This window comes from Dipodomys spectabilis, unplaced genomic scaffold (assembly GCF_019054845.1).
Source record: "Dipodomys spectabilis isolate Male_0828 unplaced genomic scaffold, ASM1905484v1 ptg000207l, whole genome shotgun sequence".
In the NCBI taxonomy this organism is placed as follows: Eukaryota; Metazoa; Chordata; class Mammalia; order Rodentia; family Heteromyidae; genus Dipodomys; species Dipodomys spectabilis.
This window is the reverse complement of record NW_024870884.1, coordinates 14,828,933-14,850,371: the sequence shown is the minus strand read 5'-3', so window position 1 is coordinate 14,850,371 and position 21,439 is coordinate 14,828,933. Positions and strand designations below refer to the sequence as shown.

The following is a 21,439-nucleotide window of genomic DNA, read 5'->3' as shown; positions in this document are numbered from 1 at the left end:
CACAACTTCAAAATTTCAATTAAATAAATAAGTCAGCATACATAAATGTATACGTGCATACATGTATATGTACATATATATAGCTATTCAGGAATACATGTAAATACATTGCATACACATGTATTTACATGAATATATGTGTGCACATGTGCATATACACACATATGCACACATATATACACATATACTCCTCAGTAGCGAGAATTACAACCACAAGTGCTCGGCTCAGAATGCCGACCTCTATGGGAAAGTCATCTCATCATAAAAGTTAGCAGGGTAGTCTCTCTTTCTGTCATGTAAGGACATGGAAAGTGGGCACTGTAAGCCAGGAAGAGATCCTCACTAGGAATCGAATCAGTCACAAATTTGATCTCAGAATCCCTGACCTCCAAACACCATTAGTTTAGACTGAGCTCCTGCACTGGGCCCAACATGTCAAATCAATATGGAGTCATTTGTGCCACCAAGCCCAAACTAAGTTGTTCATCTGACCTTGCAAGAAATCAGAAGAAAAAAAAAGAGATAATAGTCCAGTCCATGAACAGGCCAGTTTTAACTCACACACCCACAAAGAGACAGAGCCCACAGAAGCCTAGTCTCAGAGTAGCCATAGTAGGCAGGACCCCTAGCCTCCTGAGAAGCTTGGAATGGAACTGGCAAGGACGTGCTTTTTTAGATTCACAGAATAAAGGAAAATTGAAGATGAAAGAAGGGAAGCTTTTGTAGGCTCTGAGGAGAGTGGCCACTTCTGAGCCTGGGCCTTTATGGGCAAAGGTTTTATGACAGTCAAAACACATGTTACTGTGATGCTAGGCACTGGGCGCCAGTGGCTCATGCCTATAATCCTAGTTAATCAGGAGGCTGAGATCTGAGGATCAGGATTCAATACAGTATTTTTTCCATCTCAAAAGCTGGCACTGTGGCCTGTCTTGGAAATTAAGGCAGGAAGTGGAGAGTCCCTCGGTTTGGGTCACACTAAGGAGACTTGTTGTTGGGATGGACATGCTGGACTCTCTCTCAGCACGGACCATGCCTTTCCTTTCTCACACATGCAATGCAGAGTCAGGGCTGCTACTACAGTCACTGGCAACTACTGAATGCCCCAGGGGTGAGAGTAGGTGAAAGAGCATTATCTAATAGCCTCTCCTTCTATCTTTACAACCAACCGGCCAGGCCAGGCTGGTGAAGCCTGGATGCCAGCTCTAGCCCATCTGTGCCCAGACTCCTCCCAGCTGGATCAGCTGGACCCCTCCCACCTCTCCTGGAGCAGGTATAGAGAGGTAGAAGTAGGCATCAGGTCAGACTGCATTGTTCTGCTGGGTTTCTCTGGCCTCAGGCCTGACTCAGCATCAAGACCTGACTGCCCCCATCAGGCAGTTTAGGCCAGTGGGCTGTTTCCTTCTGTTTGGGGAAGGTCAGATATCATGCCCCTCCCAAGAGGCTGACCAGTCCAGGGCAGGAGAGCTGCTGGGACTCTCTCAGCACACGTAGACAGGGAGTTATAAACACTCTCTGTAAGCTGGTCACCTGCGGCTCACGCTTGTAATCCCAACTGCTCAGGTGGCTGAGATCTGAGGATGGTGGTTCAAAGCCAGCCCAGCAGGAAAGTCTATGATACTCTTATCTCCACTAAAACCTATCTCAAAAAGGCCAGAAGTGGAGCTGTGGCCCACATGGTAGGTGCTAGCAGCTGTTATTTTTCTCCACATCACATCCAGCTCTGACAATCACAGGTTAGAGGCATCAGGCTTAGTGGTCCAGGGAGCATATGCCTCCTCCACTCCCTGCAGCAATCCGACCCCCATCTGTACCTGCCCAGCCTGTAGTCAGCACTTCCCCCAGAACAAACCCTGGAACAAACTCTCTGGCCATGAATAACTTCCACATTAATGAATTGTGATCACAGTGCAGGACAATTCTTAAGGTTGCTTCTCTGAATATCCATCCTAGTGCAAACCTCCCCTGCATAGGCTAGGTCCTGCTGCTTTCTTATCTGAGGTTTTCCAAAGAATATGCACTCACAAAATATGCTATTGTGCAGCTGTGCATGCCTGTAATCCTAGCTACTCAGGAGGCTGAGAACTGAGGATCAAGGCTCAAAGCCAGCCTGGGCAGATAAGTTTGTGAGGCTCTCTTCTCCACTTAACCAGCAAAAAGCCAGAAGTGGAGGTGTGACTCAAATGGTTTGTGCCAAAAAGCCAAACAAGAGCACCAGACCCTGTGTTCAAGCCCCAATACTACCATAAATAATGACAATAATAATAATAATCATCATCATCATCATCATCTACAAACAAAAGTTAATAACTCCTGCTACTGTCAGCCCTGCCAGCCTGCCTAGCAGGGCAACACCTCTCCAGCCATAGCAGATGCAAAGAACATCCTGTGAGCTGGGTGCTAGTGCTCACGTCTGTAATCCTAGCTATTCAGGAGCCTAAGATCTGAGGACCACAGTTCAAAGTCAGCCCAGGTAGGAAAGTCTGTGAGATTCTTATCTCCAATTAACCACCAGAATACCGGAAGTGGAGTTGTGGCTCGGGTGGTAGCATGTTATCTTTGAGCAAAGAGCTCAGGGACTGAGCCCAGTCCCTGAATTTAAGTCCCATGACTGACAAGAAGAAGAAAAAGAAGAAGGACAATAAGTGGAGGAAGAGGAGAAGAAAGAGGAGGAGGAGGAAGAGGAGGAGGTGATGGTGGTGGTGATGATCATCCTGTGAAAGCCCGAAGCAGCCATGGCTAGGTACTTCTGCAAGGCACAGAAGAAGTAGGAGGGGAAAAAAAACCTTAGCATTGTGAAAATACGAATCATGGGACTTACAGAAAGGATGAATTTCCAAAGCAATAAAGCTTGGGGAGAAGGGGAAAGTCTAAGAGTACCTGATACTTCCATGGGCTCTCAGAAGGTAATGGGACCTGAGCTCTGGCGCAGGAGTGCATGTGGAGGACTCTGATGAACAGTAATAGTACTAAAAGTGCAACCATATACCAAGGGCCTCAAACGTCCTCACTCATGCTCTCCTTGGCCTATGTCTTACAAAGTCAGCCCAGCAGGGGCAGGCTGCCCATTTGTCAGATGAGCAAATAGAGGCAAAGAGTATCAGTAATGGCATAATTGGAGAATAGGCAAACCAGGGTTCACCCAGGTGGATCCCTCCACAGCCCTTGGTTTGGGACTCTGTGCTTGCCAGCTGCCTGCTTTTCAATGATCTGCTCTGTCTGGCCTGAGCTATCTAGCTGCCTTAATCCAGGCTGGGGGTAGCCCAGTGCTGGCCAAGCACCTGCTTGATGAGCCAGGACTCTGGTCTCACACCTGCTTCTCATGATTGCCCAACCACAGCGGACTGCACACATGGGCCTCTCATCCACCAAAAGCGGCCACTGCTCACTTTCTGTTTACTCCCTGCCTCCCATTACCTGAGCCCTGCAACTAGCATACATAGATATGTCTTTTCATAGATATGAACAAGCCTTTCTGCATTCTCAAACACTGAGCCTCTTGCACAAGCACCCCCAAACCTCCAGCCCCACAGCTGCCTCTCAGCCACCCTGACCAAATCCAGAAGCCTGGTTGGCACAGAGCAGCAGCCTCAGAATAGAAAGATGGTGATGTGGAAAAAGGGGCGGGGGGCGGGGGAACTGTCTCTGATCTAAACAACCACACACCTCTTTTCTTTCTTTTGTTGTTGGCTATGGGGCTTGAACTCAGGGCCTAGGCATTGTCCCTGAGCTCTGTTTGTTCATGGCTAGCTCTCTATCACTTTGAGCCCCAGTACCACTTCTAGTCTTCTAGTCATTAATTGAAGATAAGGGTCTCAGGGACTTTCCTGCCCTGGCTGGCTTTGAACTGTGATCCTCATCCTCCTGAATAACTAAGATTACAGGCATGAGCCATGGACACCTGGCTCATAAAGCATCTTTTAAGAACATCAGTACTGGGGCTGGGAAGATCTCAGTGGTAGAGTGCTTGCCTTGCATGCATGAGGCCCTGGGTTCAATTCCTCAGCATCACATAAACAGAAAACGCCGGAAGTGGTGCTATAGCTCAAGTGATAGAGTGCTTGCCTTGAGCAGAAGAGCTAAGGGACAGTGCCTAGGCCCAGAGTTCAAGCCCCATAACCAACAAAAATAAAATAAAAGAGCATCAGAACTTTAAGATACTCAGCATATTTAACAAGCCCCAAGCCACATACAAATGCTCCATGCTTATAAGGCAAGAGCTTTGCACCCACCAAAACAATGCCTAGGAGAAACATTGCCCAAGAAGAAATGTACTCATTACCTGACTTATGTACCTGTAACCCCTCTGTACATCACCTTTATTAAAAAACCATAGAAAAATTAACATTAAAAATGCCTAGAATTTATAAGATTATTTCTTTGTTGTTTTGTATGTCACTCCCCCACAGTATAACCCCTGCTTTCACTGTATTTGATGTCGGTATAATTTGTGGAGGGGAAAAACAATTCGTTTAAATAGGGATACAGGTGGACCCATTGCAACAATGAGATGTACAAGTCGTTATGTCAAAAACAAACTTTACAACTTTTGTGTGGGGCGGGAGGGGCGTGGAGGACTGGGGCGGGAGGAGGATGGGAAGGGATGGGAAGGGGAAACAAAGGAGGAGGCTACAATGCTTGATAAGAAATGTACCCATGTAATTGTAACTCCTCTGTATAGTATTTTCACAATAAAAATAAATAAATAAATAAATATGCGTAGAACCAAAGACTGTACCCACCCACCCCCAGCCTTGTCCTGGGATCTCCAGTAGGGCACTGTATGGGCACTTCAAACCCCAGAACTCCAATGGGACTGCTCCATGTGTTTGCAGGAGGACATATACTGTCTCATGGCGTTGGGAGCCCTGCATTTGTGTCCCCCCCCCCACCTCAACTAGGGGCAGGATGCAGTATAAGTGGTCTTGGCTGCGATCTTGTGCCACTGAGCCTATAGTCTTGTCCAGGGCTGGGACTGAAAGGGGCTATGTGATGGCAGGAGGACCACGGGCCTTGAATCTGGGAGATAAGATTAGCTCAGATTCATTTCTTGAGTCCATTCTGGAGAGGAGGGTTGGGGGTCTCTGAGCTGGGAGGGGCCACAGAGTTCCCTCAACATGAGTCCCGGTCTCTAAAGCTCCTGCCTAACTAAGTCCAGACCCCCTCCCCAATAGAGACTCAGAGAAGCAGGGTAGATGTCAAGGTCCCATTGTGTTTCTCTTTCCAGCAGGTAGGTACTCACTCAGAGGAAGGGCTCAATGAGTAAAGTCTTCTATAAAGAGCTCCCTAGGATGCTGAGAACAGCAATCTGCCTTGGCAGTAAGGTCTCATCTCCTCATGTTCCTGCCCCAAGACTCAGCTTCTCACCAGTGAAAAAATCTAGACAAGGGTTTCAAGTGCTGCCCCTAACTCACAGGATGCTGGGTCACCTTGACAGGAAGTAACTCAGGAGCACTCCTGATGGATTGCTCATTTCCCTGCATTTCCAACATGGCTTAGCTTGCTGGAGAGGTGGAAAACGCCAAGTGTTCAGCGGGGTGGATGAGAGGGAACCACAGAGGGAGAGAGTGAGGATAGGGGCAGGGCCACGGAGGGAGACAAGGTGCCTGGAGGCGGGGCTACAGAGGCAGTCAGCCAGACTAGGGGAGGAGACCACAGAGGGACAGAGGCTGGGGGCAGGGCCAGAAGAACAGAGCTTGAAGAGGAACTTTGCCCAGGGTCTGAGAAAGCCTGTGTGCAAGAACTCAGAACACAAAATGAGAGAGTTGAAGAACAGCTCCACCCAGCCCAGAGCGAATCCCCAAAGGTAGGCCACTGGTTGGTGTTATTATATCTGACCCAAAAGATTTGCAGGCACCTTTTTTCTTTTTTTTTTTTCTTTTTTTGATGCTCGTCTGGGGCTTGAACTTAGGACCTGGCCATTGTCTCTGAACTTCTTTTGCTCAAGGCTGGTGCTCTACCACTTGAGCCACAGTTCCACTTCCAGCTTTTGGGGGTAGGTTTTAGTGGAGATAAGGGTCTCATGGACTTTCTTTCACAGGCTGGCTTCAAATCTTGATCCTCAGATCTCAGCCTCCTGAGCAACCGGTACACAGCTTATCATTTAAAAGATGAGATTCTTTTTTTTTTTTTTTGGGGGGGGGGGGTTCAGTCGTGGGGCCTGAACTCTGGGCCTGGGCGCTGTCCCTCAGCTCTTCAGCTCAAGGCTAGCACTCTACCACTTGAGCCACAGCACCACTTCTGGCATTTTTCTTTTTGCTTATGTGGTGCTGAGGAATCGAACCCAGGGCCTCATGCATGCAAGGCAACCGCTCTACCACTGAGCCACCTTCCCAGCCCTAAAAGATGAGATTCTTATGGACCGACTGATTGGGTACCCCAAATTCTAAGTTGAAATTCTAACTCCCAAGGGCATGGTGTTAGGTGGAATTTTGGAAAGATCTGGAACCTGAAGGGTGAGCCCTCCCAATGGGATTTGCCCTTTTAGAGGCAACCTGCCACCAGAGCACTTGCTTGCTCCCCTGTGTGAGACACGGGAGGACTCCACAGGCTAAGCAGAAGCTGAGCTTCAGAGCTCAGCCAGGACTTTCTGGCTTCAGAGCTATGGGAAACAGATGTATGCTTATATTCATGGCCCAGTCTTTTGCATTTTGTTATTGGAGCCCCAAGACAGGAATATTTCAAATAAAAATGCAGATTTCCAGCTTCTAAAAATTCCAAAATCCCCATCTCTATTACTGCCAAGTCCAAACCTGCCTGAGGGACCTTGTACATTGCTCCATGCATTACTATTTCTGATAATAAAGAAATATGCCTTTCACCTACACTTCCCTCAAATACCATGAACAAATAGAGCTCAAGCGCCCCGGGCTTCCAAAACATCAAGCAAGAGTTCAAAGCCATCCCAAGCATGGGCTGATATTCCTTGTGACTCTTATCAAATTAATCACCAAAAATCCAAAGGAGAACTGTGGCTCAAGAGGAAGAGGTCCACTTTGAGCAAAAAAAGTTAAGGGGTCCTAAGTTCAAGCCCTCCCAAAAAAGCACAAAATTAAAAAAGAAAGAAAATGAAAATGAAAAAGTATTTGTAGAGGGAAAGGAAATGTATACATTCATTTTTCTTATGGTTTGCCTGGCTCTGCAAAGATTCCAGCATGTTGCCAGCCTCAGTAGGCCTGACCACCCCAAACTTTTCTCCAACCCAACCTGATGACACTCAGGAAGGGTGTCTAATGGGGACACTAACAGGTGGCCCTGGGCCCTGCAGCAAAACAATCAAAGGAAAATCCATTTCCAATGAGGCGAGCAGCCCAGCCAAAGGGAGCAGAGGTAAGAACAGAAGAAAGAAAAAGGAGAGTTGCACAGAGTCCTATACTGAGGGTTCCCCCACCAGATCTGGCCTCTATTCTGCCAAGGTTATGATTTCCTACAGATATGAGAGGTTTAAGTCCCAGTTTTGTCTCCCTCTCACTTCCTGTCCTTGACTTCTCCAGCCCTCCCTGCCCTGAACCTTCTCACCTCTCGCCTTCGGCCACTGCAAGGGCCCACAGGGCCTCATCTGGCTTACAAGAGATGACCCAAGGACCAGAGAGGGGAAGATGTGTGGATCCCCTCTTACTATTTATGAAGCTAGAGGGAGCCAAGCAGAACATACTTATTAAAGGAATAGCTACGCTTAGGTCAGCTGCTGGCAGCATTGGACAGACAGATGGACAGACAGACAAATGGATGGATGGATGGATGGATATGAGACTGTTTCTTTGTCAAGACCAGATCTTTGGATGATGCTTAGATATGATTGGTAATCTCCTTTCTGGGGCCCTTTTCTCATTAGCTACCAATTCCAATTGTATATGTTGTTTATCTCTTATTTAAATATATCACTTATTTGAAATGACCAAGAACAGAAATGTTTCAGATTTTCTCAGACTTTGGAGTATTTGCTTATATGTAATAAGATACAATAGGAATAAAAGTCAAGGCTAACTACAAAATTCATTTAGGTTCCATATACATATAGCCTGGAGTTGATTTTATACAGTAGTTTTAGTGTATCTAATTTGGGGGAGACAGACAGTATTGGGGCTTGAACTCAGGGCCTTGCACTTGCTGGGCTCCATTCTAGCACTAGAGCCACAGCCCCAGACAGTGCATCGACAGTTTGACTGCATCCTATCACATGAGGTCAAACGTGGGAATATATATATATATATATATACATATATATATATATATACATATATATACATTGACATATATACTATATATATATATGTATGTATATGCTAGTAGTGGAACTCAAAGCCTATACTCTCCCCCTTGGCTTTCTCACTCAAGGCTGGTTGGTGCACTCCACTTCTGGCTTTTTGCTGGTTAATTGAAGATAAGTCTCACGGTCTTTTCTGCCAAAGCTGGTTTCAAACCAAAATCCTTAGATCTCAGCCTCCCGAGTAGCTAAGATTACACGTGTATGCCACCAGTATCTGGCAATTTCAGGGTTTTTTATTTGAAAACTACACATTGAGCATTTCTTATGTCAAGATGCTGGTGTTCTACATGGTGTCAGCAGCAGCCAACCCACCCAGCACAGCCAGCTAAGCAAAGGGATGTACAAGTTGCCTAGATCCAGGCCTGGGAGGTACACCTCTTACAGTGAGACACCCAGACCCAGCACTGGCCATTAGGGCCTTGATGGATTCCTGGGCTCTCTTGGTGGGCACCCAACACATTCTCCATCTTCCAGACAAGTGTATGCATGCGCTCTCTACACTTGGAAGGCCCTCTCCACCTTCTTCAGCAGACTTCTCAGAGAGACACAAGAACTCTCCCTTCTGCCTCCATCCACATTTGCATTGCATATTGGGATACTCTGCGGTGTGTGTATGTTTCTAACCCACCCATATTGAAAGGACTGCTACAGGACAAGGAGGCCCCAGGTACTAGCCCATGACAGGCAAAAGACACACAGGGCAGCCTCTCCCACTGCCTATGTCTTGGGAAAAGCCTACAGCCACACCTTGTTACCTCCCAGACCTCCTGCCACAGACAACAGGAAAGCACTGCCTCTCACTCTCTCTAACCTGGCTGGAGCCCAGCCCTGTTCCTCGCTGGCACAGCCCAATTACTGGACCCACAGGTACATAGCAAGGCATTGAGAGATACTAGAATGGCCCTTACATCCAAGGATAGTACCCTCAAAAATCTTAAGACAGGGCTGGGAAGGTAGCTCAGTGGTAGAGTGCTTGCCTTGCATCCATGAGGCCCTGGGTTCGATTCCTCAGCACCACATCAGCAGAAAAAGACAGACGTGGCACTGTGGCTCAAGTGGTAGAGCACTAGCCTTGAACTGAAGAGCTGAGGGACAGCACACAGGCCCAGAGTTCAGGCCCCACAACCGACAAAAAAAAATCTTAAGACAGCCTTAGAGTGACTTTCTCTGCCTCTGACAAAACATCCCTAGCCATTTTCATTCTTCCTGTAAGAAAGCCACTGGAAGAAAACAAATCTTAGAAAGCCATGAATCCTAACAGTGCAGACCTCTGCCTTCAGGAGTTCCTGGGAAAGTCAAGCTTCACATAGAGACAAGCCCTGAGAAGCCAGATCTCTCTCTGTCTCTCTGTCTCTCTGTCTCTCTGTCTCTCTGTCTCTCTCTCTCTCTCTCTCTCTCTCTCTCACACACACACACACACACACACACACACATACACACACACACCCCAGCACCCCTCCAGGCCTCCCTGCAAGCGGCAGTCAACACCTTAACTGTGATGGAGAGGCAAGAATGATGGAGTGTGAACATTTGAAACAACCAGCTCTGGGACAAGTCCTGGGCTGAGAGGGATGACACTTAATGAGGCACTCACTCATTCACATTCTCAAGTCAGATGGAAATCAAACAGGACAAGTCCAGTTCCCTGGCAGGAACTGACAGGAGGAGACTGTTGAGCCAGCCCCAGGGAAAATGAGCAGAGGACAGCCCAAGAATGGACCATCAAGACATCGTTCAAGCCATCTCCACCCTCCCCACAAGCCACACCGCTCATCCAAGGGAAGCTTACCTTTCAGAGAGGCCACATGGGACAAGGCCTGGGCATATGTAGCTGTGTTTAGGAGTGTCCCTGGCAAACAGGAGGGAAAGAAAGGACCTGCAGGACCCACTGTTCGCCCCAGGCTGGCAAAGAAAGAAAATTCTGTTGAGTTCTTTTTATGTCTATTGAGCTGCCCAAGACCCCCACACCACCCTTCCACACACACACACACCAGGCCAGAAGCCCAGCTAGCCCTCACCTCTGCTGGGCCTCCAGCACCTCCTTCTTGCCCCGGGCCTGATCCCCGGGAGGTGGAGAGTTGATGTTCCTCACTGGAGGTGGTGTCACCTCTGCCATAGGCTCTTTTGCTCCTGGCTCCTGATCAGAGGCCCCTCTCTCTGTTTTTCTCCACTTGGCTCTTCGATTCTGGAACCAAACCTGAGCACCAATGGGAAACATGCACCCAAAGGAGGCAGAAATTAAACAAGAGGAGGAAGCCAGGACATAGCATCCTGGATGTTCGGCTGGTGCGCATGGCTGACCTCATACTGTGTTCTCTCAGAATCTGAGTTTCAAACTTTCAGACAGATCAGACTGATCTACATTTATGATAGGCCTCTCTCAATGAATGCTAAAGAACTGACAGTATGCATTGCTCACAGGAAGGGTAAAACTGCTGCCTGTGAAAGATCTCAGTACAAGAATTACACATGAATGTATTTATTGGGTGTGAAATGTTTTTACTACCAGAGATCATTGTCAACACAACTTAGAAAACACCTCCCTTGGACTGGGAATGTGGCTTAGTGGTAGAGTACTTGCCCTGCCTATTGGACTCAATTCCTCAGTAATACATAAATAGAAAAAGCCAGAAGTGGCACTGTAGCTCAAGTGATAGAGTGCTAGCCTTGAACAAAAGAAGCTCAGGGACAGTGCCCAGGCCCTGAGTTCAAGCCCCAGGACTGAAGAAGGAGAAGGAGAAGAAAAGAAGGAGGAGGAGGAGGAGGAGGAGGAGGAGGAGGAGGAGGAGGAGGAAGAGGAGGAGGAAGAGGAGGAGGAGGAGGAGGAAGAGGAGGAGGAGAAAAAGAAGAGGAGGAGGAGGAAACACTTCCCTCAGCTGGGTGCTGGTGGCTCACACCTGTAATCCTAGCTACTCAGGAGGCTGAGATCTGAGGACCACAATTCACAGTCAGCCCGAGCAGGAAAGTTTATGAGACTCTTATATCCAATTAGCCACCAGAAAAGCAGAAGTGGAGCTATGGCTCAAAGTGGGAGAACACTAGCCTTGAGTAAAAAGGCTGAGGGACAGTGCCTAGGCCCCAAGTTCAAGCCCTACAAAAAAAAGAAAAAAAAAGAAAGAAGGAAGGAAGGAAGGAAGGAAAGAAGGAAAGGAGGGAGGGAGGGAAGGAGGGAGGGAGGGAAGGAAGGAAGGAAGGAAGGAAGGAAGGAAGGAAGGAAGGAAGGAAGGAAGGAAGGAAGGAAGGAGGGAAGGAAGGAAGGAGGGAAGAAGGGAAGAAAGGAAGAAAAGAAAAAGAAAACAACCCTCAGGCTTCCCATCAGAGACACAGTCCTCTTTCAGCAGGCTCACATCCCTGGGCTAATCTTGACTCATTGAAGTACATGTCGCAAGTTCATGATTAGCAGCCCAGAGTAACCAGGAGAAACCCTGAATCCAATCAGCCGTGACTTGGAATTATGGCACCCAGTGAACCTGGTTTCAAGTCCACCCCAACTCTATGTGTGAGCAGTTCTACCCATCCCCATTTACAGACAAGGAAATTAAACACAGCAACTCCCCAGGATCAGCCAGGTGGTCAGAGACAGTTTACAATCTCCAGCCCAGTGACTTGGCTTAAAAATCCTACCATCTACAGCATCCCCAACACAATGTCTGCCTGGCACAGAGCCATGGTCACCCAGAGAATGCTGGCTAGCCTCCTAGCACTATCACCCTTAACTCAGTGAGAGCTTGATGACTGACCTTGACCTGAGCACCATCGTAGATGCTGGTACCCATGGTTTTCAAACTGCATTTGCAAAAGTACAGCCCCTGGAAGCTAGGCCACCAGTTCAAGGTGGTGTCACCAGAGCTCTGTGAGTTGCTACTCTACTCTGCCCAGCAAAACCTCTCCTGTCCTCTTTTCTCCTGTCCTGTCCTGTCCTCTCCTGTCCTCTCCCCTCCTTTCCTCCTGCATCTTCTCTCCTTGGAGATAATTCCTGGCCAAAAAAATAAACAAGCCAGGCTTGGCCAGGGCTCCCCTAGGCTCCCCAGGGATGAAGCCCTGGGCCTCCACTGGCTGCAGACACACTGACTAGGACAGAGCTTGGGTCCTTAGGCTGAGCCTCCTTGACAGCCCACTCTATCTCTTAATTTTCATTCTCCTTTAACTGGGTTTCTTTCTTTCTTTCTTTTTTAATCGAGTTGGCTTTTAATTGCACATATCAGCAACCATTGAGTAATGATTTTATCTATATTCTAAATTTAGGGCAGTTAAATGCAAAGCAAAATGCAGACACTTTCTCGCGTCTTAATTGAATGAAGGTCACAGCTATAACAACATTTAATTGAGCTATTTTTCATTATCATATTTTAATGACTTTGCACTGACAGTTCTGCTTCTGAGGAAAGAGCATGATGGAGTCGTTTATTTCCCTATTTAGTTATTGTTTGACAACATCAGCTTCGATTAAGACCCTGCTTTAGAGAACATTAATCATATTTGAATGAGCAAGGGGTATAAATGTAAACACATCTCCATTCCCCCACACCAAAGCCCACGTCCCCACACGGAAGCTCACTAAACAAACGCTCCAAGGCCATTGTCTGCCTGCATAATAGCTAACAACCGCCCGGACAACAGTTCTCAGCCTTAATTGCTACCACCCCTATCTTACCCTTGCACCTTTCAGAAAGAAGTTATGATCCTCTACTTCTGAATGCTTAATAATTGTGTCATTTATCTCAATTTGCAGTTCAGTCTTTAGGCAGCTATTGGCAAGCTGGCATTAAAAAAAAAAAAAGAATGAAAAAGAAAGAAAGAAACGATAGACAGTCTCTGGGCCAAAGAAGATTTTCATTTCCAAATAATAATCAGTTTAATTTGCCTGCATATGACCAATGATTCATGTTCAGATTTAATCATCAGGATCACATAATCTGATTATAGGGGAAATAATTTGTTTACAACCCCCAATTTACTGCTCAGAATTCCATTATCTCTCTTCAGCCATTGGTTTTTAAGATATACTAACACGACCCAGGGGGACTGAAAGCAAACTATTATATTTCCTACAATTAGATCTTTGCATAGTCTTAACCCCAAGCTCCTACATTAAAAAAAAGAAGAAGAAGAAGAACAGAAACAGCATGGAGGGAAACTCATAAATAAAATGAATATATAATTGTGCTAAAGAATAGCTCGCCTGGAGAGGCAAAACTGTGAATGTGTTTCTCTCCTGCTTGGGCACATCTGCTGGGCTCTGTGGGTTTGTGCACTTAAAATATAATCACCGTGTAGTTTAAAAAAAAATCCTGCTCAGAGACCAACCATCACATAGCTTGTTCCCATCTCTGTCCAACCCTTTTGCTGCTGCTGCTTAAAGATTTTTAAATTGCACCTGTTCTGTGGATCCACTTCCACTGAAAGAGTCTGTGTACAGAAGAAAAGTTGGGCATGAGGCAATTTCTGGAAAGCAAATCAGACTTCCCATCTGAAAACGTGGTTCTCTGCAATTGACCGGCCTCACCCCAGAGCGGTCAGAAGAGCTTTGAGAGCAGCATCTCAGCTTTTTTTTTTTTTTCCAAAGCAAGGAAATGGATGTGCATTGATGTAATTTAGTACCTTAGAGACGCGGACAAATTAGTGTAGAACATTATCACTAGTTAATTATGAATGACCGATTAATCAACCTAATCTAATATTCCACATTATGTTGATGTTATTAAAGTGTATCATGAAAATGACAGATAGTCTTCATTTGCTTTCTTTGGCCAAATGTGCAATCTGCAGTCGTGATATCAAAAAAAAAGTTTGCCAGTTTTAATATTAGAGAGCTAAATAATTCACAAGGTTTACCTGCACTCGAGCTTCTGTGAGGTTGATCTTCATGGCCAGCTCTTCCCGCGTGAAGACATCCGGGTAGTGCGTTTGTGCAAAGACTGCTTCAAGAGCTTCCAACTGGCAAAAGGAAAAAAAATGTATACTGGTAATAGGCTCTGGTTAGGCAAGGAGGAGCGGATGCATAGTCCAAATCTGCAGCATGTGACAAGGAAGGAGGCCTTATCACAGGCTGATGGAGTTAAGGAAGCAGGAGGAGGAAGTTAGCTCTTGGAAAAGATCCCCACAGGGTGGCAATTTCAATCCCGGAGAATTTAGGAGCTGAGATTTATTAACCACCTCAGTGCTTCCCCTCAAGAAAGAGAAACAAGAAGAGAGATGTGACTATTTCTATGTATGTACATGGAAATCTTGCTACAGGAGTTTAAAATGTTATAGGTGAGCTGAGCACAGTGGCTCTCACCTATTATCCTAGCTACTCAGGATGCTGAGATCTGTGGATCGCAGTTCAAAAGTAGCCCAGGCAGGGAAGTCTGTGAGACTCTTCTCTCCAACAAACCAACAAATGGCCAGAAGTAGAGCTTTAGCTAAAAATGGTAGAGTCCTAGCCTTGAGCAAAACAAAGAACAAAAATAAAAAACAAAACTGAGGGATAGCACCCAGATTCTGAGTTCAAGTCCCAGTACCAGCACATGCATGCATGAGTGCATGCACGCACGCACGCACACACACACACACACACAAATGTTACAGGTAGCCTTAGGAACAGAGTGATCCATAGGGCTCCCACCAAGAGTCTGAAAGAAAGGAGAAAGCCCAGCTCCTGTGGTTCATACCTGTAATCCTAGCTACTTAGGAGGCTGAGATCTAAAGATCACAGTTCCAAGCCAGCCCAGGCAGGGAAGCCTGTGAAACTATCCAATTAAGCACCTAAACTCTGAAAGTGGAGCTGTGGCTCAAGTGGCAGAGCACCAGCCTTAAATGAAAAAGCTAAAGGACAGTGCTCAGGCCCTAAGTTCAAACCTCAGTACTAAGAGGTAGGCAAGGGCTATCAACCTGAAACCATTAGCCTAAGGCAACTGGGAGAGAAATTGTTGCTTCTCTAGTTCACAACCTGTGATTATAGGATTAAAATCTGCTTCCTTCCCCACCCCAGACCGATTCCTTGACAAATAAATTGTTCATGAAAAAGGAATGGTCCGCAATCACTTGACCTTATTTTGTTTTAATTTTTGTGTGTGCCGGGCCTGGGGCTTGAACTCAGGGCCTAGACACTGTCCCTGAGCTTTTTCACTGAAGTCTAGGGCTCAACCACTTGAGCCACATCTCCACTTCAGGCTTTTTGGTTGTTAATTGGAGAAAAGAGTCTCATGGATTTTCCTGCCCAGGCTGGCTTTGACCCAAGATCCTCAGATCTCAGTCTCCTGATTAGTTAGGATTACAGGCATGAGCCGCTGGCCCCCAGCTTAAATTGACCTTTTTTGAAAAGATTAGGGAAGGTTACTCAGCTCTGCCTCTGGAGGAGGTGAGAAGCAGCTCAGCTCATTCTGGGGAAAAGACTGATGCTCACCTGTTGAAGAGTGAACGTGGTCCGGTTCCGGCGCTGCTTTCTACGCAGGAAGCCATCGTCAAAATCCCCCGAAGAGTGGTTGCCAAAGGGTGCAGTACCTACTGGAAGCAAACTGAATCAGCCTGAGCATAAGGGACCCTGATTCTCAGGCTCACCTCCTCCTTGAACACCCATTCACGTTCCCTGGAGACATGGAGCTTGTCTGTCCCAAGGCACTTCTCCCTGCCCACCTCCCCCTCATCTTATGTTAGTACTGGATCTTGAACTCAGGGCCTTGGGCTCTCACTTGACTTTTTTACTCAAGACTGGTACTCTATCACTTGAGTCACCACTCCACTTCTGGTGGTTAACTGGAGATAAGAGTCTTGGATTCATCTGTCCAGGCTGGCTTTGAACCACAATCCTCAGATTTCAGTCTCCTAAGAGGCTAAGATTACAATGTGGGCCACCAGCACCTACATCTGCATCCACTTCTTTCTCTATCTTTCTTTCTCTCTTTCTCCTTCTTTCTTTCTCTCTCTCTCTACAAAATACCTCAGGTGTCTGTATTGAATAGAGTGATAGTAAACAATCCCCAAGAGAGTCAGGCCACTCTCCAAAGAGTTCTGGACCGTGTGTCAGTAGCTGGAAGTCATCTGCTGCCTGACTCCTTGTTGCACTTCTGATCCTTTCCCCTTCATTTCTTCAGATACTTTGGCTTCCTCAATAGAGGGCTACGTATCTCCTATCTGCTCATCCCTTAGTTTATTTCTACAGTTATCAGAGTTTAAAAAGATTGGGGGGTAAAGAAGGCAGAAGAGAGGGAAAAGAAAAAGGGAGAAAGGGAGAAGAAAAAAATCAAGAGTTTTTCATCTCACCTTTTCTCCTGGACTTGCAGAACTCGTGGAAGTAAGAAGTTTTAAATGAAACTGCATGCTGATGGCTCATGCCTGTAATCCTAGCTACTGAGAAGTCTGGGCTCTGAGGTATAAAAGCCAGCCTGAGCAGGAAAGTCTGTGAGACTCTTATCTCCAGTTAACCACCCAAAGGAAAAAAAATAGCCAGAATTATAGCTGTGGCTCAAGTGGTAGAGCACTAAAGCAAAAACCCTAAAAGACAGCACTGGGCCCTGACTTCAAGCTCCAGAACCAACACACACACACACACGTACACATGTGCACACATACACATAAATGTAAGTTTATAAATGAATATTAATTACCATAGATCACAGCTCATCAGCACCATAGTGAATCTATTACACAGATGTCAGTTAACAAAAGGCCTGTCCCAATAGCAACAGTCTTGAATGCCAAGCAGACTTGGACAAGGCTACTCTCAAAGGACACCCGAGGCTCTGAACAAGGCTTAGAAAGCACCCAGTGCTCCCACTTTCCTAGAAAAGAGAGACTTTGTCCTCCCCAGCAGCCTCCAAAGCTCATGATCAAGCCAGAACAGAGTCTGGCCCCAAATGTGCATTAGGATCATTTTCCAAATGTGCACTATTTACTTGATAGTCCACAATGGCTTCTTAGGAAAACAAATGAGCAAATTGCCATTAACCAGTGAACACTTTACCTGCCATGGTCTCTGTTCTCAGCATCGCTGTGCATGCAGTCTCAGCTCTAAGCCACAATGCCGACAGTGTGGCTCAAAAGGATCTCAGTCCTCAGAAGCCAAACCCTTTGGGTTTCTTCAAATTATGTTCACTGGGGAAGCACTCCAGGGCCATCCTCCACTGCCACCAATTTCTGCCCCATTTTCTTGTCCAATGCAGTCACCTCCAAAACCCTAGTCTCAAACATTTATCTCTAGCACAAAGGAAAAGTGTGTGTGTGTGTGTGTGTGTGTGTATGTGTGTGTGTGTGCGCACATGCACACGCGCACAGGTGCGTGTACATGTGCGTGCTTGGGGCTGGAACTCAGGATCTGGGCACTCTCCCTGAGCTTTTTTGCTCAAGGTTAGCACTCTACCCCCCTTGAGCCACAGCTCCACTTCTAGCTTTTCAGTGGTTAATCGGAGATAAGTCTCATCAACTTTCCTCTCCTGGCTGACTTCGAATTAACCGTGATCCTCAGCCTCCTGAGTAGCTAGAACTACAGGTGTGAGCCACCAGTGCCCAGCACAGTGGAAACTTTTAAAGGACAGTCTCTCCAAATAGTCTTATTTCTATTACTTTGCAAAAGGCAAAATTGCCTCCTTTGAAGACAAAGCATTTGACTAGTAAGGAAAGAACACAATCTCTAAGTCCTCCCAATCCTCTCACATCCTCACACTGCGCCATGTGAAGTTGTTTAATACAATACCTTTCAGTGGAATGCTCTGTGCCACACAGACTCAAAAAGAAGAAAAAAGATTACTTTCCTCAAAATAAGAAATAAACTAACCAACTCATAGAACAGAAGCAGAGATAAAGACATTTCTCTCATGTAAACACAAATCGAATGGTTGATGATATGAAAATGTGCAGCCTCACAGCTACTTAAACACAACACAACAGAATAATAAAACATTGCTTTGCCATTTGGACCCAAAAATAAATAAATAAATGCCCAGTGCTAATAGGTTGCAATAAATTGTGCATGCCCATTCATCATTTATATGAGCATCAATTGGTGCACTTATTAGAATGTCATTTTAAAATAATTATCAAAAATTTAAGTGCACATAAACATCTTTTAATCTATGAATACTCTTATAAAGTGCACTAAGTTAGAAAGAGAGAGAAAAGAATATGCCTGAAAACATTGTAATTGAACAATAAAACATGAAAAAGCCAAAGTACCCATCAGCAGACTTTCTACATAACATATAATGGACTACTACACAGCTGTCTAAAAGAAATAAGAAGCTCCGCATTGACATGGAAATTTTCAAACATACAGTATGAAGTAAAAACAAAATACAGAATGATATGACAGTATAATCTCGGTGCCCATAAGATATGACATTTAGAGAAGAAAACACAGAGAGTAGACATTCTTTTTCTTGAAGAATTCGTAAGGAGCCTGCAGCAACAGTTACCCTTCGGGAAGATAGAGAGGTGGATTTCATTGGTCAGTGTAGAAGTTTTTGTTCTATTTGAACTCTGGAAGATCCATGTCATAGTTTCAATTTATTGTCAGCAAAATATTTGTTTGTTTATTTATTATTTATCTGAGAAGTGAAATTATGAGCCCTGCTTTGTTTTTTCTCCTGTATTCTTTTTGGATTAATAAGGAATTAAAATTAAAGAGCAAATTGTTTGTAATAAGAGGTTAGAGTCCAAAAATAGTCTGGTTCTACTCCAATCCTAAACTAAATTTAACAAACTCCTGAAAAACTCTCACAGACAGCAAGATGGAAGTTTCTTAAAGCTCTGTCTCCTTTGTCTCTGGTCCCATCACTGAGACTTCCTGGGGGGGAGGAGAGGTGCTGAGGGATGCTAGCAGTAAATGACAGCCCCATGGAGCTGAGCAGAGGGCAGCAAGCAACACTCAGGAAGAGCAGGAACTGGACTGATCCATTTCTACAGCTCGAGCTTTCCACTCAGATCCTCAGGACACCCACTGTCCATTACTGACTCAATGCCCAAGCCTCTGCCTCGAAAGCAGGGCTGCCGGCTTACAGTCAGTCCTGACCCCTAGGGCCCAGAGGGATAGAGAAGGTACCCATCACACTGCTCCTTGGTAGCCTCCTTCAGAAAAATCCTGCTGGATTCTTAAAAGCTTTTTTGGAGGGAAAATAGAAGCAAACTTCCAGAAATTCTGAGGCCAGGGTACTACTTAAAGTAACCTGGAGAGAAGAAAAGTCCCTTCTGCTGTCTAACGGGCTTTTCTCCTGTGCCATGTTCTCTGGATTTCTTGGCTCCAACATTATTCTACAGCAAGAATAAATCAAAGGACTAGGTTGCTCCCAAGGTTACTGAAGTCCTAATATCTTAGCCTTGATTTTCTGGGGAGAGTCTGGCTCGAGCCCAGTGGATTATGTAGAAGAGTAAAGATCCCAGGTGGCTAATAACCAGCCCACTCCCTAGGACACTTCAGGCCCTGGGCTGGGGCTCCTGGAGGTACAGGGTTTTTTCTTATCTGGGAGAAAAGAGATCACACCAGGAACCCTGTAGGGAAATTTCTTGTGTGGTTTGGGCCTTCAAAGACAAGCCTCTGGCCCTGGAGGGTGGGAGGAGGAAGAGAAAGACTAAGGGGTGATCAGAAACCTAATGGGTCAACCCTGGGCAAGTGGCTCACACCTGGAATCCTAGCTACTTAGGAGACTGAGATATCTGAGGATCAAGGTTGGAAGCCAGCCTGTGTAGGAAAGTCGGTGAGACTCTTATCTCCAATGAACCAACAAAAAGCCAAAAGCAGAACTGTGGCTCAGATGGTAGAGACTAGTCTTGAGCAAGAAAACTCAGGGATGGCATCCAGGCTTTGAGTTCAAGCCCCAAGACTAGCATAGGAAGGAAGGAAGGAAGGAAGGAAGGAGAGGGAGGGGAGATGGAAGAAGAGAGAAAGAAAAACAGAAAGAGAAAGAAAGAGAGAAAGAGGAAGAAAGAGAAAGGAAGGGAGGGAGGGGAGAAGGAAGAAGAGAGAAAGACAGACAGAAAGAAAGAAAGAAAGAAAGAAAGAAAGAAAGAAAGAAAGAAAGAAAGAAAGAAAGAAAGAAAGAAAGAAAGAAAGAAAGAAAGAAAGGCAGACAGACAGAAAGAAAGAAAGAAAGGAAGGAAAAGAAAAGAAAAGAAAAAAGAGAACCCCGCGAGTGGGCAGAGGCCACGCAGGGCCCCAGGTCTCTGGGGAAGCTCGGCCAGCAGAGAGACTGGCCCTGAGTTGCCTAGCATTTTGAGTGAGACCGCACCCCCTGGGGTACCCTGGCCAGAGCCCCGATTTAGGGCAGCCCAGCCTTAGGTCCTTCCTGGCTCGTGGTGGGGCCCAAGACTCAGCAGGCCAACTTGCTTTAGCTTTCCGAGATGTTCGCCAAACACCGTGAAAGATTGATGCGGGCCCCCTGGGCGGAGGCGCCCCGATTAGAGGCGTGACACCAGCATCTGTGCCTGGAGGCCCCGCGGCCCCGCCGGCCGCCTCGCCGCCCGGGGCCACCCGACCCAGGCGCGGAGTGCGGAGGCAGGTGGCGGCGGCGCGGAGGGATGGAGCAGGGTGTGGGAGGGAAACGCGGGCGCCCCGCTCCTCGCCAAGCGGCTGCTCCCTCCGGGGGCCTGGGACTCCCACTCTCCTCCAGTCCCGACGCCGCCCGGGCCCTTTCGGGCCGGCTCCGGCCTCGCCAAGAAGCCGAGGACCGGACGCTTACTCACCCTCCAGCTGTGGCGGGCAGTGGAAATAAAACATCGCCGACGGTGGTCGGCGGTGCGGGCTGGACGGCAGGGCCCGAGGGTGGGTGGCCACGGGACACACGGGCGCGCGCAGGGCCGGTCTGGCTGCAAAGCAAACACAGTGCTAGAATCCAAGTCTCCTTCCTGCGCCCCAGGCCCGTCCTGGGGCGCTCGGGGAGCTCGGCTTCAGGAAAGCCTCCACTCCCCACCCCACCCCCGCCCCAATCCAGCAGCCCACGGTTAGTACCTCCACTCGCGAGCCGGGGCAGCCCTTCCGTAGGTCCGTCTCTCCCACAGCCGTGCCCTAACCCCAAACCCGCACGCTCTGCGCCCCAACTCTCAGGGGCTCCCCAAGCCGCCAGCCCTGCACCTGGCCCCCCGCAGTCAGGTCCGGGAGAGCGTGCGAGACCATCTGCGCTCGCCGCAGCTCTGGCCGGGAAGGCGGTGGAAGCCCCTAGGCCGGGGCGCGCGGAGCCCACCGGGGGAGTGGGTCGGGGACCC

At 47.2% G+C, this 21,439-nt stretch overlaps 1 protein-coding gene across 1 annotated transcript in view; it reads right to left on the bottom strand.

Annotated features, from left to right (window-relative positions):
* Positions 1–20,985, bottom strand: part of Drgx (dorsal root ganglia homeobox) — a 32,760-nt gene extending 11,775 nt beyond the window's left edge. The window contains exons 1-5 of the mRNA XM_042696535.1: positions 20,921–20,985; positions 15,654–15,751; positions 14,102–14,203; positions 10,285–10,463; positions 10,056–10,168 (exon numbers count right to left, since the gene is read on the bottom strand). Of these exons, the coding sequence (XP_042552469.1) occupies positions 10,056–10,168; positions 10,285–10,463; positions 14,102–14,203; positions 15,654–15,751; positions 20,921–20,954 (526 nt within the window). The 5' untranslated portion in view covers positions 20,955–20,985. The remainder of the gene's footprint in view (positions 1–10,055; positions 10,169–10,284; positions 10,464–14,101; positions 14,204–15,653; positions 15,752–20,920) is intronic.
* Between the last annotated feature and the right edge of the window lie 454 nt (positions 20,986–21,439).